Below are 21,601 nucleotides of genomic sequence, written 5' to 3'. Positions count from 1 at the left end.
AAATTTCAATAATAAAAATGCATTGAGGGGCCGGCCCCGTGGCTTAGCGGTTAAGTGCGCGTGCTCCGCTACTGACGGCCCGGGTTAGGGGCCCGGGTTAGGATCCCGGGCGCGCACCGACGCACCACTTGTCCAGCCATGCTGAGGTGGCCTCCCACAAACAGCAACGAGAAGGATGTGCAACTATGACATACAACTGTCTACTGGGGCTTTGGGGAGAAAAAGGGAAAAAAAGGAGGAGGATTGGCAATAGATGTTAGCTCAGGGCCGGTCTTCCTTAGCAGAAAGAGGAGGATTGGCATGGATGTTAGCCCAGGGCTGATCTTCCTCACCAAAACAAAAATGCATTGACAAGAATAAAACAAATATAACTCAGAATGTTAAAATAACTTGGAAATTCTTATTCTAAATTAGGCATCTTTTTACTTCTTTTTTGTCCTGTTTAATTTATTAAGGAAAAATAAAATTGTAAAGAGTTGCTGTTGTTTGTTTCTTGTCTATTGAAAATGGAGTATTTATTCACACTTATTTGTATACTTAAAAGACAGTGAGTATAGATTAATATTATGGCTTGTTATATGACTTTTTAAATGTAAATGTATATCAGGCACTTTGTAGCCATAGCAAGAAGTGTTATTTCTAAAATAAGTACAGTTCGTTTGAAGTAGAGTCTGTTGATTGTCTTCTATTTCTTTTTATTTAAAATTATGCAGAATTTAATTAGAAGCCTTTTCTCAACAGTGAGCAAAATCTTTTCTCTGTGATACTGAAATTCCAAGGATGCCACAGTGGAAGGAAACAATGAAATAGAGGAAGACTTGTTTGTTTTGTTTTTGGTTTGGCTTTTTCCTCAACCCAAATTGTGTGTTTATTATAGTCAAGGTCTGAGCAATTGAATTTAATTTGAACTTTACGGATATTAATATAATCAGATGAAAGATGAGATGCTATATAGGTCAGTATGGATGTGAACACAAAACTTTGAACAACATTGTACCACTTCTCTGGGATAAGAAAGAGCTGAGCATTTAGATTATTTAAGGAGTATATTGAACTCTAGTCACCATGAGGATAGCAGAGATAGCATCTTCAGTACTGCCCAATGCAACATGTTCTGAAATAAAGACTTGTAAACTTACAGTATCGTGTTTTATCGTGAATTATTGAGATAACTGTTCTTCACTACACTTCTATCACCATTTATATATGACTTTCAAAGTAAAACAGAATAGTTAACTACGTCAATTGATCAGAACTGTTTGTATCAGGCCTAAAATAAGACACATATCTTTAAGATCTTAAAAACGAATTTTTAAAATTTCAGGTTAGCATTTATTGAACACCATTGCTATGCAAGATGCAATACCAGGGAGAAGAGAATTAAAATGAACAGCCTTTGAATGCCACCATGTACCTAGCTTCAAGACAGGAACTCCACATACATTGTTTCATTTCATTCTCACAACAAACCCATAAAACTCGGTGAATGGGTTTCCCATTTGTGCACAGAGGTTCAGAGAGAAATAACAGTGCCCAAATTTAATGGTATTTTATAAATATGAAGTCTGGGGTTAGATCTGTGTTCTAATCCTGGCTGTGCCACATACTAACCATGTAAATTCTGTCCAAGTTCCTCAACTTGAGCCTGTTTCTTCCCCTTCGTAGAAGTGCAAGCAGCACACACTATTCCTGACTTATATTGGGAGCATCTTAACAAATGTTTTAAAAACTGAATTGCGTTAATGCTTTCGTAGAAAATTTCTAAAGATAAGAATTGAGTTATTATCCTTACACATCATTTGACAGCGTAGTCCCAAGTTTCCGAAGTCTAAAAAACATTGCCAGATTCAGACTTTTTTTAGAATGGTGATACATTCAGCGTTAGAAGGCGAAACAGGGCCATTAAAAAAATGGTCCATAATGCTTTCCCAGGGTGGTGGGCTGTTTGGTCTAAACTGTTACTCCACTGTACTTTAATTCAATTATAGTCCCTTTTTCTCTTAGAAATACTAAGATAAATGGCCTAATTGTTGCCTTTTCCTAAAGCCCCAACTTATTTTTATTTTTCTGACTCTGCTATAGTTAAATTTGAACTACTCCTCTTACACCTTCTGTTGCCAAGGAATACAGAAACTAATATAATTCACGATGCAGTTTATTTGGTGTAAGGAAAATAGATTGGGGGAGGGCGTTAGTGATTGAGGAGGGAAAATGACAGAAGGAAGGAAGAACCTCTGCATTGTACAAATATCCTGGCTTTTCAGAATCAGTATTAAGATACAGAGTTGAAGTTTCTGCCTTAAGACCAAATACTGCTCTTATCTCCAGAGAAGAAGGACTCTGACTAGACACAAGCATTCTATTTACTTCTGGTTTTAGAAGAGGCTAGAAGAAACTATTCCAAGAATTAAGATAGATTAGTAGTATCAGTAATATCGTTTAGCTGTTAACTGTGTGCGAGACACTGGGCTAAGCCCTTTTTGTGGAATACCTCACTTAATCTTTACAGTAACCCATATGGTAGCTACTCTCATTCTTCCCATTGTAGAGATGTGGAAACAGGCACTTAAGTTGTTACTTCCCCAAGCCCACTTCTACTGATCAAAAGATGGACTTCAAATAGGAATTTACTGAGCACCTATGCTACACTCAGTGGCTAAGCTTCTTATATACTTTGCATTTTAAAAGACTTTAGATAGTAAGTTTGGTAACATTCCTAAATAAACCATCCCGTTACAATTCTAAGTTTGGATTAATTTATTTCAAAAGCAGTTCATGCTCTCATTGTTTGAAAAAAAGAGAATGAATGATACAGAAAGGCAGCCTAAAGTGTATTTTCACCCACTACCACTCCTTTCCGCAAATTCTTACTGATGACATACTTTGAACACTTTGATGTGTTTCCTTACAAACCTTTATATGTGCAGGAATGTGTGTATTTCATGTGTGTATCTTGTTCTGTTGTATAAATAGCATCACACTATACATATTATTCTGTGTCATGCTTTTTTCTTAATAAAATTTGGAAAAATTTTTATGTCAGTATGTATAGAGTTATTTTAATAACTGGATTTTTTGTTTCGAAAAATATGAGATGCACTTATGGTTGCATTTCAGATAATACAAATAATACAAAAGATGTTTAAGAACCGTTCAGTCTCACTCCTCAGTGATAAATACTGTTAACAAAAAGTACCTTTTTATAAGTATCTCCTAAAGACTGAATCTTAGTTTGGAGTGTATTTATGGAACTGCTAAAACATTCAGTGAGTATAAACCGCCCAGAAAGTGCTTGCTCCAACTGTTTTTTCATATATTTTGATGAAAAGGAATATCAGTTTCTATTATAAATTAACATGGGCTGGCCTCACTAGATACATCTCCACAAAGGGGATGGCTTTGATATAGTAAAAGACTTTGAGCTCTATTTTGGTTCTTTTGATTAAAACATTTTTATATACCTCATAGGCATTGACATGTTGACAAAACTTCTGATAAATGCTTTATGTGTCATGGCATTTCAAGGTGAAATATCCACACATCTGAAAGTTGTGCCAGAAAACTGAAAACACAGTTTGTGCATGTCTTTGTTTTTAACCATATTTCTCTTCAACCGTAATAGAGTTAGGCCTTTTCCAAAGTGGATTGGTTTTTAATACTGAGTTTCCACTGTCAGTGTTCCTTCCTACTTGAAATTTACATTAAAGAACAATGCTGAATTTTGGCATGGTGATTCATTAAAATATTTCTAGAAAATATATGGGCATCACATTGGCTTTCTAAACCTGTTGATAGCTGAGCTTGTATCTAATTATGAGAGGTTCGGAAAATTTTCTAAGCTAAACTGTTGATTAAAAAGTTTCTTTGGGGGCCGGCCCGGTGGTGCAAGCGGTTAAGTGCGCGCGCTCCGCTGCAGCGGCCCGGGGTTTGCCAGTTCAGATCCTGGGCGCACACCGTTGCACGGCTTGGCAAGCTATGCTGTGGCAGCTTCCCATATAAAGTGGAGGAAGATGGGCACGGGTGTTAGCCCAGGGCCAGTCTTCCGCAGCAAAAAAAAGAGGAGGATTGGCAGATGTTAGCGCAGGGCTGATCTCCTAGCAAAAAAAAAAAAAAAAAGTTTCTTTTATTTTATGCCTCATCTTAAATTCTAGACTGATAGTTTTTGTTTATAAGTGTAAAGAATAAGGACAGCCCAGTGGCATAGTGGTTAAGTTCGTGCGCTCCGTTCTAGTGGCCCTGGGTTCGCGGGTTCAGATCCCAGGCACAGACCTACACGCTTCTCATTACACCATGCTATGGCAGCCTCCCGCATACAAAATAGAGGAGGACTGGCACAGATGTTAGCTTAGAGACAGTCTTCCTCAAGCAAAAAGAGGAAGATTGGCAACAGGCATTAGCTCAGGGTCAGTCTTCCTCACAAAAAATCAAATTGCAAACAATAAAGATATTAAGTATCTAAAGTCTTCAGTGGTATGAACCCCACTCCTAAACTACATTTTGATGTCAAATTTTTAGAGGTACTAAATTAAATAGAAGTGGATGTATATGATATTGTATATCTGATCCTCATAATAGGTCTATAAACCTGGGAGAATAGCAGCTGCCTGAATTTTGAAGCAAATAAAGGTAAAAATGGGACATTATGGGAGAAAGAGAGGAATATAACCTGCGGATTCAAATGGACCTTAGACTCCTATACTTTGTTCATTTAGCGAACACTTATTGAGCTCTTACTGTATGCCAGGCCCTGAGATTAAAGTAATGAGTAAGACAGTCTAGTAGTAAGTACGAACAGGCAGTGACAGTGTAGGTGCCCTGCTAGAGCGAAGCACTGGATGCTAGGGGAGCACATAGGAAGAGGAGCCCCAGCCTCAATGCAGGGAGTCGGGGAAGGGGGGACAGTATCAAGGAGAACTCAGTGAGCCTGAGACCTGGAGAATGAATAGGAGTTCAGTAAATAAAGATGGGAGGTAAAAGGGAACATACCAGGTAGAAGGAACTGCAGGTACAAAGGCCTAGGGAGAAATGGGAGGGAGGCATGGGTTTCTGGAGATAGGGGTTGCAGAGATAAGAGAGGTGTGGCAAGAAGTGAGGCTACAGAGGTGGGCAGGGCTGTCTAATAAAGAACTTTGTCTACTGCGCTGAGACATGGGCTTTGTCCTGAGCATAGCAGGTCATGTGACTGCTTACATTTGCGTCTTCTGAAAGATCTCTTTGGCTGCAGCATGCAGAGACCATAAGAAATGTTTCAGAAATAGTGGGGTTTTTTTTAAAATAATATATTCTTTAAGGAGATAAAATCTATAAATTACACATTAAAAATTACTAATTCTTTTTAAAGTTTCTTACTATATTTATTCATTTATTCAGTAGAATTTTTTGAGCACCTGTTCTTTTAGGCACTGTGCTAAGCAATTACCTCACATTATCCTCTATGATAGCTGTTATCTCCATTTTACAGATAAACTGAGGCTTGAAAATGTGGTCACTTACCTGGGGTTACAGCTAGGAAGTGTTAAGGCCAAGATTTGAATCTGGTCTTTCTGACTCCAGAGCTACTGTTTCCCATTTGGGGGGAGTTGTGGGGCGGAGAGAGAATATGGTCTCTGTGAGGTGCATTGTTTTGAAGGGAGCACATGATTATATTTAAGAGATAACTAACCAGTAGGTGTCAAAAAGTTTTCTGAAAATCATAATTACATGGCTTTACTCCCAAAGGTTTGGATTTTTCCTTTATTATTATAATGGAATTAAGGATACTAACTTACTGTTTTGTCACTAGTGGGAAAATGGTTTAAGGATAGTAAGCAAGGATGGGTATTTTTTTTTAAGATTTATTTATTTATTCCCCCCCCCCCCCGCCCAAAGCCCCAGTAGATAGTTGTACGTCATAGCTGCACATCCTTCGAGTTGCTGCATGTGGGACGCGGCCTCAGCATGGCCGGAGAAGCGGTGTGTCAGTGCGCGCCCGGGACCCGAACCCAGGCCGCCAGCAGCGGAGCACGCGCACTTAACCGCTAAGCCACGGGGCCGGCCCAAGGATGGGTATTTTTTGTTTTTAGATAAAGAGATGTGAACCTCTGAGTTTTTCACATACTGGGATTGTTTTTATTTAACATTTTTAAATAAATGATCTGTGAGAGCAAAGTGTATAATACATTTAGGTTATCATCAACTATTTCTGTTCCCTTTATGATCTTTGACTTGCTCTACTCTGGAGACTGTGCTCCCTTCCTACCCTCTTCCACCCCCTACAAACCCCCATGCTTGCTCTTGAGTTGGAATACACCAGTATGATGGGTACCCTCATCAAGGAAACATAATAATAGCTGCCATTTATTTAATGTTTACTATAAGTTAAACAATGTACTAGGTGCTGTGTGTTCATTATCTTATTTAATTCTCAAAATAACCTGATGAGGTAAATTTTAAGCATTAGAAAACATTTTTCAGATGAGGAAACAGGCAAAATTTCATACGTTACACAGCTAAAGGGAATTGGGATTGGGTGTCTGGTCAGTCCATCTCTAGTGGTATCTCTGGCATCTCTCTTCCAGCAAGATATTTGCACATAAGAACATATGTTCAGTTTCAAGGAGTTGGGGCATCCTGTAGGTCCCAGAGTTAGATCCCCTGCATCATAGTATAGCAGAGGCTTATATATGATGCCTGTGTCCGGAGAACCAATTTCCCCATGAATGGTTCTCCCTTTCCTTGCTGTTCTAACCCCCAAAAACACTTAAGCATAAATATTAAAATGCCATATTAGAGAATATTAATTCATAAACATTAAAGAAATATAGTATTTTTTGTGTGCGTGTGAGGAAGATCAACCCTGAGCTAACATCCAATGCCAATCTTCCTCTTTTTTTTTTTTTTAAAGATTTTATTGGGCCGGCCCCGTGGCTTAGCGGTTAAGTGCACGCACTCCGCTGCTGGGGGCCCAGGTTCGGATCCCGGGCGCGCACAGACGCACCGCTTCTCCGGCCATGCTGGGACCGCGTCCCACATACAGCAACTAGAAGGCTGTGCAACTATGACATACAACTATCTACTGGGGCTTTGGGGGAATAAATAAATAAAATTTAAAAAAATAATAATAATAATTAAAAAAAAAAAAAGATCCTTTAAAAAAAAAAAGAGAAGAAAGAGCAAGCGCTCAGTGTACATTTTCACCCTGCAAGCAGCAGGAACCTCAGTGATGGCCTCTTTCCCCTCAGAAAGGAGTAGTGTTCTCAGAGTAGAGAACCTTCTCATTTCCCTTCCAGGGTTTGCTTAGGTTTGGTGGTAGGTGATGGATTTTATACTGAGCACTGAGGGAAGGGACTCCTGGCAACTTCCATAGCCTAATGTTTTTGTTTTTCTATTATTCGATTTTTTGAATAGGTAATGCAGTCACATGGAACAGAATTCAAAAGGTGCTAAGGGATACTCAGTGAAGAGTCTTCTGCCCTCCCAGCTTTTTACTCCCCTTCACAGAGGCAGCCGGCGTTCCCAGTTTCTTGTATATCCATCCAGATAGACAGTCCAGAGATTGTCTCAGAACATAACCTTTTAAAATATACTGAAAGGAAACATAAAAAGATATTTGGAATAGATCTATAGTATTAGTAATGCCTTTTGGCATTTAGCTGTTGCAAGAAAAACTTATAAGACTATTAAAAGGGGCATAAACTTGAAAGATATATTTCCATGTAGATAAATATATGTTACACTTCATGACTCTGTGTTATGCCTCTCTACCCAATGGGGACAACCAAATTCTGAACATAAGCCAAAAGGGTAGGAAAAATAAAACCCAGAAACACTCAGCCTTTTTTTTTTTGCAGTGAAAATAGATTTTAATCTAGATTTCTTTTTTTTTCTTTTTGTTCCAGCTGTATTGAGATGTAACTGACATATAACATTGTGTAAGTCTGGGGTGTACCATAACAATTTTTGATACACGTATGTATTGCAAAATGTTTGCCACAATAAGGTTCGTTAATGCATCCTTGCCATCCTGGGACCAGTAACATACACCACAGAAGAAACAACCCCGTTAGACAAGGTGCCCATGCCTGAAACCCTGCCGGATGTACGGGAAGGAGAAAGACCAATCCCGGCGGAGGCCTGGCATATGGATGGCTCTGCAAGGGCCCCCCCAACCCAAGTGGACAGCAGTGGCCATCTAGCCTTCGACCGACAGCATGTGGTTGGATTCTGGCTCTGGGTACAGTAGTCAGTGAGCTGAATTGTGGGCCACCTGGATGGTGTTGACTCGTGAGCCTGATCCAGTATGTCTGTACGTGGACAGTGGGGCAGTCTGTAAGGGGCTCACCCTGTGGATGGCACAATGGGCACGACAAAAGTGGGCTATTAATGGTCGCTCATTGTTGGGGGCAGAACTCTGGGATGATATCTGGCTGCGGGTCCAGGGGATGATGATAACGCATCCTTTACCTCACATAATTAACATGTTGTTATGGTGAGAACATTAAGGCTCTACTCTCATAGCAACTTTCAAGTGTACAATATAGTATTGTTAACTGTAGTCACCACGCTGTACATTAGATCCCTAGACCTTATAATCTTATAACTGAAACTTTGTACCCTTTGAACAACATAATGTGTATACACACCACATTTTCTTTATCCATTCATTCATTGATGGACACTTAGGTTATTACTGTGTCTTGGCTATTATGAATAATGCTGCAGTAAACATGGGGATGCAGATATCTCTTCGAGATAGTGATTTCATCATCTTTGGATATATATCTGAAAGTGGGATTGCTGGGTCATATGGTAGTTGTATTTTTAATTTTTTGAGGAACCTCCATACTGTGTTCTATAGTGGCTGTACCAGTTTACATTCCCACCAACAGTGCACAAGGGTTCCCTTTTCCCCACATCCTCACTAGCATTTATCTCTTGTCTTTTGATAGTAACCATTCTAACAGGTGTGAGATGATATCTCATTGTGGTTTTGATTTACATTTTCCTGATGATCAGTGAAGTTGAGTACCTTTTTATGTACTTGTTGGCCATTTGTATGTCTTCTTTGGAAAAATGTCTTTTTAAGTCGTCTGCCCATATTTTAATCAGATTGTTTGCAACTGAGTTGTATGAGTTCCTTATATATTTTGGATATTAACTCCTTATCAGATATATGGTTTGTAGATATTTTCTCCCATTCTGTAAGTTGCCTTTTCATTTTAGTGATTTTTTTTTTTTTTTTTTTTTTTTTTAGCTGTGCAGAAGCTTTTTAGTTTGATGTGGTCCCACTTGTTGGTTTTTGCTTTTGGTGTCATAGCCAAAAAATCATTGCCAAGACCAATGTCAAGAAGATTTTTCCTGGTGTTGTCTTCTAGGAGTTTCATGGTTTCAGGTCTTACACTTCAGTCCTTAATCCATTTTGAGTTAATTTTTGTGAGTGGTGTAAAAGAGGGTCCAATTTCACTCTTTTGCTTATAGATATCAAGTTTTCCCAGTATTATCCTTTCCCTGTTGAGTATTCTTAGCTCCCATGTCAGTCAGCCTTTTTTTTTTTCCCCAAACTGTGATGCACCTTTACCTAAAATATTGATTGCAGTTCGTACCACTCTTCAGAGAAGCAGTAAAGTTAGATGTGTTCTGAGAAAAGATAGCTGAAGTAGATCAAAGGAACAAGTACTAAGGGCAGACTAAAATGATGAGGAGTGTCCAATATGTCAGAAACGATATTGCTAAGATGGTCATAAACTTACTATGACAAGTAGACCCTAAGGTAACCCCTAATGATCCCCATCTTCTGGTATTCATACCCTTAAGCAGTCCCCTCCCCTTAAGTGTGAATGCGACCTACGACTTGTTTCTAACCAATACAATATGGCAAAGATGATGGAGTGTCACTCCCACGATTACATTACACTATATAAGACTCTGTCTTGATAACAGACTTGCACTAGAGACTTTTTCGCTTGCTGCCTTTGAAGAAATAAGCTACTGTGTTGTGAGATAGCCTGTTGATGGCAAGAACTGCAGGCATCCTCTAGGAACTAAGCATGTGACCCCCCCAGCCAGTAACCAGCAAGAAGCTAGGCCCTTAGTTATACGGCCACAGGGAAATGAATTCTGCCAACAACCTGAATGGGCTTGGAAGCAAATTGTTCCCCAGTTGAACCTTCGGATGCGAATGCAAGCCCAGTTGGTACCTTGATTGCAACCTTATGAAACCTTGACTGAGGACCCAGGTGACTTGTGCCCAGACTCCTGACCCACAGAAAATATGAGATGATTTGTTTGTTGTTTTAACCCGCTGAGTTTGTGGTAATTTGTTACACAGTGATAGAAAACTAATACATTATTTAATCTTCTGGTGTTATTTTCATAGGTCAAAACAGTTTATTAGGGAAAAACAATAATGTAAATCCATTTTGTCACAAGTTACCACACTTCTGATGGTAGCCAGCCACACCTATACAAAAGACTCAATTTAGGAAAGCTGGTGGAATTAGCCACAGTGCAAGCTGCTGCAACTGGCTGGAGACTGTCGTTGATATTCTCATTGTAACTGTATCACTCAGAGTTCAATCAGGGAAGCTGAGCAACTCTGACTCACGGGATAAGGGAATTATTATAGGCATTGGGCCTTACACAATTGTGGGAGAACTGGGGAAGAGAAGGTCTGAAAGGGAGAAGAGTAGGTTGCAGAGGAGTTATCAGCCAGTCAACGTGAGAAGCCAAGCACATCGAGCCACTGAAGTGGGGCTGCGAAGGGGAGCACGTGGAGAGTGGCTCTTGTGTCTGTGAATCTGCAGCCAAGCATCTGATTGTGGCCTGGATCTAGTGTTGTCACCGTGTGGGAGGGAGAGCTGGGCATGGAGTAGAGAGCAAGGACAAGCTGGAACCCACAGGCACCTCTGCGTCTGCTTGTCACCACATCTAGCTACAGTGACTTTTAGAGGGGTGCTGGTTCTGCCTTCCAAATTGCACACATTTCTCTTTTGGGCGACTTTAGCTTGGAACTATACAGAGATGGAGATTGTGGGAAACAGTTCTAGCTTAAGCAAGTTGAAACAGTACAAATCAGCACAGTCTTCTGTCACCCAATCTAGATTGTCATCACACTTTAGCAATATTTCAGCAGGTCTAGGTGGCCTGCCAGGTGGAGTGACCCAGACCTTCATCCCAGAGGTATCTGAGCTCTTAGGTGCTTTATCCGTGGTTGCCACCGTTTCCTGGTCTCCATTATCACTGTGTAGAGAAGCACCTAAGGACGCCCCAGTGAATCCCTTGGATTCCAGGTGAACACCTTCCTGCTCTTGTTGTATTGCCACAAACCTAGCACCCTGGTCCAGCACTCTCAGGATCTGCTCCCACAAGTGTTCCTCCACGACCTGCCTGTGCCTGTAGCCAGGTCTTGAAATTCTTGGGTGTATACATTCTTTCCTCCCAGAACAAGGCCTGTATTTTCTCTCTCAGACTGTGATCTTGAGTGATCAGATCCTGGTTATTGGTTTGCAGCTAGTGAGATGAGGCAGGAGCGGATCTTGAAGAGAACAAGCATTGTCTTTTCATGTTCCTAGAGGGTCTCCTGACAAGAGGAGGCTGCTGGCCTCTAGCAAGGGGTTGGGGGAGCTGCTTCTCCCAACCCAGAAAGTTCAGGCAAATCTTGGGGTTTAACATTCCTAGTTCATCCACCCAAATATCCCCATTTCAGATTTCTGTGTCCACTTTGTTCCTATCAGGACCCAGATTTTATCATAGAAGATTTGTCAAGGCTTTGCATTCAGGGCTTCTTTGTAGCTCTGATATCCTTAAAATTAAATCTTGAGCCTGAATTTTGACATTCTGTTCTGCAGCTACAGGAAGTAAGGGTCTCTCTAAACACTAATCTAGAAGTTTTCTGACCTTGACAGAATGCCTAGACTTGAGGGGGCTAACCTGTGCCTGTCATTTTCTTTTTTCATGATTTCTAAATCTGTTGACTAAAGCCAGCCAACATCAGGTCCTTATAGTTACTAATGTTCCCATTCCATTCAGGTGCCACCACTAGTGCTAAACTAATACATCACTTAGTGAAAAACCTTAGTATTGTCATGCTGCTGCATGCAGGGATTATCACCACCCCACTTACGATTAGGAATGGGATCCTTTTTGCCATTTGACCAGTGAGTGATCTAGTTCCAGAATCTCATTTGAGAATCTTGTGTTCTAGGGCCACTTCTGTTATGATCATTGTGTGAGTATCTCCTCCCATTCCCGCACAACCTGTGCTGAAACACAGCGTGAAACAAAGGTTGTGTGCAGATAGTTTACTTGGTAAGTAATCCCATGAACAGGAGTGAGAATTGGAGGAGGTTAAATAGGGGAGGAGGGAAAGCAGTACAAGAGTGGGCCATTGAGCTGGTCACCACTGGAGGCACCTGGGTTTCAGTCCTGCTGGGATCCTCTGAGGAGCTCTGTAGAATCTTCTTCAGAGTGGTCCCCCTAAGGAATAGCAGAGAGGAGCATTTATTCAGCCAGCTCTCAGAAGTTGCAGAGTCCAAAGAATGACAGTTAAAAACACTGAGGCACAGATTGACTTGTCTTCTAATCCACATGTCTGACACTCATTTTCTGTCTTGAATTCTGGTTGCTTTTTTAAAATAGAGAGATATGCAGGGATGATGTGTTGATAGCGGTCAACCTGTCAAACGTATGCTCAGTGTGGATTGGAATACTGAGGGAGGGAGACAGTAGGAAGCTTTTCAGTAATTGATGTGTAAGGTACTGAGGATTTGGACAAGGGTGCTGTTAGTGGGAATGGAAAATAAAGAGGCTGATGGGAGAGCATTTTGAAGGAAGAATCAGTAGGACACGCTGAGTAGTTATATATATAGGTCAGAGGCGGATGAGTCGGCATAGCTGATTTAAGATGTCTAGCCTAGAAAAGGAGTAGTGTTGATGGACACATTGGCTCCCCAATGTTATTTAAGATAATCATCAGAACTCTGGTGGGATTATTTCCTCCTGCATATGAGGGAATGAGACTCACGTCTCATAGGTGATGAGGGAGAGAGTCAAGAGTTCGTGATATGAATGCCTGAATTCAAAGCCTATGTGCTCTTGCCACTGCTTCAGGCTGCCCTCACTTCCCTCTTGTTTCATAATTCCTTTCCTTAGGATTTGGAATCAGTCACGTACAGGTTAGTAGGAAAGAACTGAAGCAGCTTTTCCCTCAAGCCTATTTGCACTTGAAGTCTTGTTCTGACTCTGGTGCCACTGAAGAGTCACTATGCCTGCCCTAAGGCCAGCCTTCCTCTATGCTTGTTACATTGTTTTATTATGTGTGACAGGCTGTAATCTCCCTGCACAGTTTCTTCCTTTCTTCCCCCTTGCCTGTTTCCCTCTTCTTCTTTCCACCTCAACCCCAATATGAAACTCGGAATCTGGAAGCTGCTTATACGTTTCCTGATGGACGTGAACCAGTGAAAAGGTTTCCCACCTGTATTGGTGCAACAAATATGAGGGTATGCTAGGAATAACGAAGAGCGTGAGGGTGGCAATAAAGACAGATCCTGACAGTGTATTCAAGAAACTGGTCAACATTGAAGCTTATTTTAGTTATCAGAGGAACACAAAGCAGAGAAAAACAAAAATGTTGATCATAAAAACAGAAAGTGATCCTATTTAACATGTAGCAATAACAATCATTTGTATTACTAAATGTCAGATTAATTTATTTTACTTCTTTATATCTCTGCCTTGGTCATTCATGTTACATAGCTCAAATTTTGAAAAGAGGCATTTTTTCCCCAAATTAAGAATTAGAAAGAAAGTATTCTGGTGAAAGAGAATAGAAGAAAGGATTAAGCAAGTAGGAGATGGATCTGTAAAATGCAGTTATCATGCAAGCAGAAAGAATTGTAAGAAGTTGACTTCACACTATCTGCCAGCCTCACAGCAGCATCACTGAAAATCTGCTGCCTGAGCAGACTGCATGGGCACCTTTGAGCCATTAAATGTCCTGGCTACTGGGCCGGCCCCGTGGCTTAGTGGTTAAGTGCGTGTGCTCCGCTGCCAGCGGCCTGGGTTCGGATCCTGGGCGCGCACTGACGCACTGCTTCTCCAGCCACGCTGAGGCCACGTCCCACATACAGCAACTAGAAGGATGTGCAACTATGACATACAACTATCTACTGGGGCTTTGGGGGATAAATAAATAAATAAAGTTTAAAGAAAAAATTAAAAAAAAAAAATGTCCTGGCTACAGGTGAGTTTTTCTCTTAAAAGGAAATTGTTAAAAGCTTTTGAATTCATCCAAAAAGTTATATAGTTTATTAGTCAACCACTGCTGTGTAACAAACAACCAGAGAGTCTCAGTGGTATATAACAATGAACATGCATTTCCCGCAAATTTACAGGTCAGCTGAAATCACAAATTTAAGTTTGCAGCAGCTAGCGTCACTCTTGGATGCCACTGTGGGTCAGCAGGGCTGGGTGGCTCTGTTCCCACTGCTGCTCATTCTCCTTGTGGGACCAATAGGCTAGGCACAGTATGGCGTGGCAGTGGCAGAAGGCAAGAGGGCGAGCCCAATTCCCAAAAGTATTTTTGAAGCCTTTTGTCACATCACATCTACTCGCATTTCATTAGTCAAAGCAAATCTCATGGCCAATTCCAAAGTCTTGGGACAAGGAAGTACACTGTGCCCATGGGTGGGGGGTGGGATCAGAGGGCTGGTGGTGTCGAGTATGTCTGAACAGTAATCTACCATATGTGGATAATAGTCTAAGCTCTAAATTTCTAGTTTAAAAAGATGAAGTAGTTGTTCTGATTGTGTCATTTAGTTGTCTTTGGAGAAATAAAGGTATGTACTATTTTATCTATATTTGGGAAATGGAGTCAGTATCCTCTATAGGGAAAAAAAGAGGAAGAAAGAATGCCCTCTAAAAGTTAATTAGTACCAAATGGAAGGAAACAAATTTGACATCCCTATTTCTTGAAGTTGGCATAGGGGAAAGGGATTCTAGACAGAGAGTGCTCTTCAAAGTGTGTCTACAGTGAGAAAAGTACAGATATTGAAAGTAAGCTTTTAAAACTTTGGTAGCAATTTGACATTGCCACAATATTCATGCAGCATTTTTATTGAATTTTACTAGTGTTGGTCTGACAGATTGGAAATTTTAAAAGAAACAAAAACAAAAAACTGTTCTTTGACCTGAGATAGTTTGAGAAGGGCTGAGATAAAATATGGCACTCTGCTCACTAGGAATGAATACCTGCACTGCACATAAGTGGCCCCTCTGATTTATTTGTCTTTTGGGGTTTGGATTAGTATCACTTTGTCACCAAGAATCTGACCATCTTTGAGTGTGTAATATTTTTGGACCTACCAGGCTGGTCCAAAATTTACCCAGGAAATGGCATTGTGTGAAACTTCTTTGCATCTCACTTGCTGGCCTTTCCCTGCCAGCATCCATTTGGCCTTGCTGCTATGTTTACATTTTCATTTCATTACCAATAACCTTGACAAAAGGCAAATTTACTACCACTTGAAATCTTTGACCGTAATATGAAAATATTAATTTTGACAATATTAGATAATCTCTTTAAAAATATACCTTTCAACATTCCAGTTTTTCGCCTAATTGTCTTCCTTTTACATTTGTGAGTATCACCATGTCTGGTGTATTTATAACATGCTTTTCTGTTCATGAGAGAAGTGGTTCTAAGTGAAGAAGTTCTGATGAGGATTGACTAGTATAAGACCTAAGTTTAGAGGCATAAGGGGCAGGTGGGGGTGTGTGTGGGATTTTTAGGAGGGAAGGGAAGAATATGTTAAGTATGACTTTGTCTTTTTCCTAGCTGCATGACCTTGGATAAGTTAGTTAATCTTTGTGAGTCTCGGTTTTCTCATCTGTAAAATGGTAATAATAATAATACCACCTTCTTTGAGAAGAAGTGTTAGAATTAAATATTCTAAGTACAGAGCTTGGCACATAATAAGTTTCAAAATACTAGCTATTACGTTTGTTTTTAATTACCTACTAGGTTTCAGGCACTGTAGAATCAGAGATAAGGTGGGGCCTCTATCCAAAAGGAGCTCTCAGTCTGGTAGAGGATTCAGACAAATATATCAGCTGGATAAAATAGAACGAGAGTTAATGCTATTATAGAGAGTGACACAGGGCACCATGAATACTTTTAGGTACAGAAACAGCTGACCCAGGCTTTGGGGAGCAGGATCAAGGTTGGCTTTTGAAAGAGGAAACTTCTAGGCTGAGTCTAGAAGATGTGGAGGAGTTAAGGAGAATTAAGAGCTTTTCAGAACAACATGTGCAAAGGCCTGGAGGTGTGACAGAGTTTGGTGGAATTCTAGGAAATTACAAGTAATGGAGTATGATTAGAGTGTAGAAGATGAGCAAGGATGGGCCTGGAGAGGTTGGCAGGGGCCAGACCATCAAGAATATGTAGTTTGGGTTTTATTTTGAAGTCATTTGCAAGCTATTGAATAATTTGTTACATATATAATCTAATTTGCATTTTAAAAGATCGTTCTGGCAACAGTATGGAGAACTGATTGGAAGGGAGAAAGACTGGAGATGGAAATTTTTTTTAGGCTATTTCAATAATGCAGGGAGAAAGTATCAGATTCTGAAACGGAGGTTTTGGAGATTCGGTGGAGGGGATGGATTTAAAATAAGAACAGAATGAACAGCATTTGATGGTAGATTGGATGTGAGCTTCGGGAGAAAGAATCAATAATAGTGCTCAGATTTCTGGTTTTGGTGACTTCGGAGAAATGAGATACCCTTCTCTAAAGCAGGGATTAAGAAGGTAGGTACTAGACTTCCCAAAGAAAACAAATTGACTTTGGGATTTAAGATGTCTGCAGAATATCCATGTGGAACTCTCCAATGGGAAGTTTAAGGAATGAGTCTTGGAGTCGGGAGAGAGCTCTGGGGTGGAACTGTAGACTTGAAAGTTGTGAGGATGCAGAGGGAGTTAAGGCCCTGGGGGCAGATGACCTCACCCAGGGAAGTGAGTGGTAAAGAGCTGTGTATTCACAGCGCTTGGCAAGTGGGTACTCCAGAATGTTTGAACGAATGAAGAGTGTCAAGGGTACAGCCTCATTTAAATCTCATAACCCCTGAGTTAGGAGTATAATCCCAATTTTACAAATGAGAGCAGTTCAGGCTCAAGGAGGTTAAGTGATTTGCCCAAAGTGACTTTGCTGCTAAGTGGCTAGGGTGGGATTTCACGTCCAATCTGTCTGATTTCAAAGCCCATTTTTTCCTACCATGTCTCACTTCTTTGTAAACCTCAGAAGTTTAAATATATGATGTTATCATTAATTCTCTTTCTTTACCTCTGCCAGTATCCTGGTTTAGTAGGATTGTGATACATCCTTTTAAATAGCCACTTTTTCTCTGTTTTCCCCTGCTTCATTCCCCAACATGTCTCTCAGATTGCCTTTCCTGTCAGACTGACTCATCCTACTCAACTGTACTCCAATGCCTCCTTTAAAACAATAGACTGACAGAGTCCTCCACTAGCGCCTGGGTGAAGCCTGTCCTCCTCAGCTTGGCATTCAGGGCTCTCCGTAAAATCTCAAGAACTGTTCAGTGCTTTTTCATATTCCCACTTCTCATCAGCACATAGTCATGCCTTTGGGTGTTGTTTACATGCAGATTTCATTGTGGTGGTCTCAGTGTTCCTTAGAGGGATCTCATTTTAATGTTTAAATAAATTAATCTTTAGATATAATTACTCTTATGTTTACTCAGTTACCGTTTTCCTAAAAATGATTTTATCTTCGTGATGGAAGCAGCTTGGATGTCATCTGGCCTTAGTTCCATATCCAGTGTAGGGGTTCTTTGAACTCTTTCCCTAATGTGATGAGCCAGCCTTTGCTCCTACATTTTTCCAGAGGGATCCTTTTCTTGAGGGGATGAGGGGAGTGCAATTCTAATTGTTAGAGATTTCTTAATATTGAGGGCCGGCCCTGTGGCTTAGCGGTTAAGTGTGTGCGCTCCGCTACTGGTGGCCCAGGTTTGGATCCCGGGCGCGCACCAACGCACCGCTTCTCCGGCCATGCTGAGGCCGCGTCCCACATACAGCAACTAGAAGGATGTGCAGCTACGACATACAACTATCTACTGGGGCTTTGGGGTGGGGGGAAGGAGGAGGATTGGCAATAGATGTTAACTCAGAGCCGGTCTTCCTCAGCAAAAAAAAAAAAAAACAGGAGGATTAGCATGGATGTTAGCTCAGGGCTGATCTTCCTCACAAAAAAAAAAGAAAGAAATTTCTTAATATTGAGTCAAAATCTCCCTTCTTTTAACATCCATTTGTTTCCCAGGAATTGCCTTTGGAACAACAGAGAATTCAGTAATTTCTCGTCTTCATTTCTCATGAAGGTCCATTAGACACTTAAAGATAGCTCTTATGTCTCTCCTCAGGTTTCTCTTACAAAAGCCAAATAATCTTGTTCACTCGGAGCTTTTCTCCTGTGACAGATCTCAAACTCTCTACTGTTCCTTTGCCCTCCTCTGAGAATTCTGGAGTTTTGTCAGTGCCCCATCTACGACACAGGGCCCAGAACAAAACACAGCACCCCACAGGAGAGCAGTGCAACATTATTCCTTTGATTAGGACTCTACGCTTGTATCTTAAAAGCCTGAGGTTGCTTCAGCTTTATAGCAGTCATGTCACATTTTGCATTTGTTCAGTTAAAATACCCAGATATTATTTTTACATGTGTGGTAGTTAAGCTAGCTCTCCTCTATCATCTATTGTACAGTTGATTTTCTTTAATTTAAATATAGAACTTTCTAATTTTCCTAGTTATATTTCATCTTCATTTTGACCCATCTTTTTAGCCAATTATGATCATATTATCCAGTGTGTTGTTAACTGTGTTTCCCAGTTGGGTCGTTTGGAGGTATTGAAGCATACTTTCCACATCTTCACTCGAGTTCTTGATAAACATCACAAACACAGAGACTCCCCACACCCTCCCCTGAGTTAATCAGTGCTACTTACAAATGGTTTTGTTAAACACTGTTCTGTCATCCATCTATATCTCTTCATCTTATCTGCCAAGATCTCATTTGTAGATTTAACAAATTTTTATTTAGCACCTACCATGTGCAAGAAGGTGCTAGAGTTACAGTGAAGACAGCAGTCCCTGTCTTGTGGAGCTAACAATCTAGAGACATCATGAAGTATTTTGTTAAATGCTTTGCATAAATCAGGTATTTTGTTAAATGCTTTTCAGAACTCAGGTTACACTTTTCTCTATGATATGCTCCTTATCTGGTACCATTATCAGAAAAGGGAATGAAGCATTACTTTCTGCAGACTCTATATTGGCTACTAATGAGCTTATATCACCTGAATATGGGATTCATTACCTTTCTCTTTTCACCCTTCATGGTTTCACAATAACTGAACTTTGGAAGTCTCAGGAGTTCATTGATGCCCTTTCTTTTGGCTCTATCTCTTAAAGCTCTGAGCTCATTAGAGAGCTGCCTGTTTTGTCACATTTTTGTTGGTGATGTTGGTGGTGGTGTTTAAACACCTCTTCCCCCCCCCCCCCACATTATCAGGGTTCTTTTTTATTTTATAGTAAACTTAGTTATGAAGAATTTCTGTCCAACGTTAGCCATTTTCCCTTTCACAGTCTTTGTCATTCAGATTTTACTTATAGTTTATATTTATATTTTGAAATGATCTTTCCTAAGGAAAATAGCTGACTCTCCTCAGATTTTCTTCTCTTCTTTGAGCTCTTAAGGTGCCATAGTCACTTTCTCCAGGATCCCGGTCCTTTTCACTTGAACGACTTATTTCTTTTTAATTCACCAGAATTAATCCAAAATGAGCATAAAACTACACTATTTTGTATATCCTGAGGGATTTAAACTATCAACAATGCAAGCTGGTATTTTTTTATTAGAATGATGCAAAGAACAGCTGTCCTAGTTCATAGAAGATAGCCCACCTATCTTCTCAAGTGTGGATTCTCTTACCAGTCAAGTGTCATCCATATCCTTCCTCTGACTGACCACTTCCCACAACTGTATCATTTCTACCTACTCTTCTTTCCCTTTTTGTCCAGTGCTCTCCACTACAGTGTCTTATTCAAATTGTTGGATTTGCACGTAGATATTTATTTTCTTAAACAATTGTGAGGATTCCCTGCCTTTTTCTATGGATCTGTCTCTGTGGGACAGCAGATTTCCTGTAGCTGTCATAGTCTATTGTTACCTATTGTTACCCCATCCCACCAAGTCCTAGTGATTTCCATGAGATTTTATTTATCTCCTTGTTCTTTTTTACTATTGCTACTTTGAAGTATAGTGTCTAATACACTAATATTCAATAAGTAATATTTACGATTAATCTTAAGAAGTATTTGCCTTCTTTTTTAGGCTGTGAGGATATCATTGCTGAGAGCATCTCATTAGATACCTTAATTGCCATCCTCAAGTGGAGCTCTCATCCATATGGCTCTAAATGGGTGCACCGACAAGCTTTACATTTCCTCTGTGAGGAATTTTCCCAGGTCATGACTTCGGATGTTTTTTATGAACTCAGCAAAGACCATCTGCTTACTGCTATCCAGTCTGACTACCTACAGGTAATCATTTATTCACCTCTCAAATTCATTGTCATCCATATGTGCACCCATCTGTACTCTATTATTCTCCCATTTAGGGAGAGCAGCCCACCCAGGAATGTCCTCTTCATATTTGTACAACAAAAGCCTTCTGGCTCTCTGGCCCTTTGTGCACACTGCTGCTATGACTCAACATTGTGAACAAGCCCAGGTCCTAAGCAACTACGCCAGAGGGGTTGAGGCAATAGGCAAGGTCAGAAGCATATCCCAACAGTGATTTTCTTGGCTTCCATTAGTAGTAGATTCACTATAACAGTTTCTTATTTTTGGTGGAGTATCAGATACTTAGACTGTAGATAGTAGCTTAAGCAACACAAAGTAAAAATAATATTCACTTTCTGATCTACTCAAATGCTTATGAAAACTCAGTATATGTGTCCTGCCAAAGTATAAGAATGTTTTCAACTACTTATTTTTAACCAGAAGTAGTTTTTAGCAAATCGTTGTGTCCTTGACTTATATGTCAATCTAGTCTGGTAATTTAAACTAACAATAGATTGAAAATATTGCAAAAAATACTTGCAGGCAAAGTATGTTCAAATTTAATAAATTTTTTTGCATTGGTAGTATGAATTTTATGATGAAAACTGTACAACTGTTTTAATGTTAAGAAGACATAAACCCATTGAGCCATCTCCCATTTCTTTATATTTGTACTAGAAAAATTATGAAATGCTTCCATCTCAGTCAGAAATGCCGTGAAGAGTCAATAATCCACTTAGCATCTGTGCTTTTCCTTCATACATTGCTTTGATTGCAGTACAAATGTTGTCATAATTGGATTTGATTTATTTAGGATCTGTGTTTGTTAACCTTGTTTCACTGTCCTGATCCAGACTGTGTGCATTATGGGAGATAGGATTTGTCAGTTCTCTCAGATTATTGTCTTTAGAAGCTTTGTGTTTCTTCTTAGAAAGTAAAAACCTTGGAGAGCAGCCTAGATTTACTGTAAGATTTTAAAGTACAAAGAAATG

At 40.1% G+C, this 21,601-nt stretch overlaps 1 protein-coding gene across 7 annotated transcripts in view; it reads left to right on the top strand.

Annotated features, from left to right (window-relative positions):
* Positions 1-21,601, top strand: part of BTBD7 (BTB domain containing 7) — an 87,475-nt gene that overhangs the window by 44,704 nt on the left and 21,170 nt on the right. For 5 of the 7 annotated variants that reach the window (XM_058567589.1, XM_058567587.1, XM_058567585.1 and 2 more), the window contains one exon: positions 20,380-20,588. In XM_058567589.1, the coding sequence (XP_058423572.1) occupies positions 20,380-20,588 (209 nt within the window). Of the gene's footprint in view, positions 1-741; positions 2,975-7,877; positions 7,911-20,379; positions 20,589-21,601 lie in introns of those variants that run through there. The other 2 variants (XM_058567593.1, XM_058567592.1) reach the window with 2 other exon arrangements.

The sequence above is a fragment of the Diceros bicornis genome, chromosome 24 (assembly GCF_020826845.1).
Source record: "Diceros bicornis minor isolate mBicDic1 chromosome 24, mDicBic1.mat.cur, whole genome shotgun sequence".
Taxonomy (NCBI): Eukaryota; Metazoa; Chordata; class Mammalia; order Perissodactyla; family Rhinocerotidae; genus Diceros; species Diceros bicornis.
This window is presented reverse-complemented; position numbering and strand designations above follow the sequence as displayed.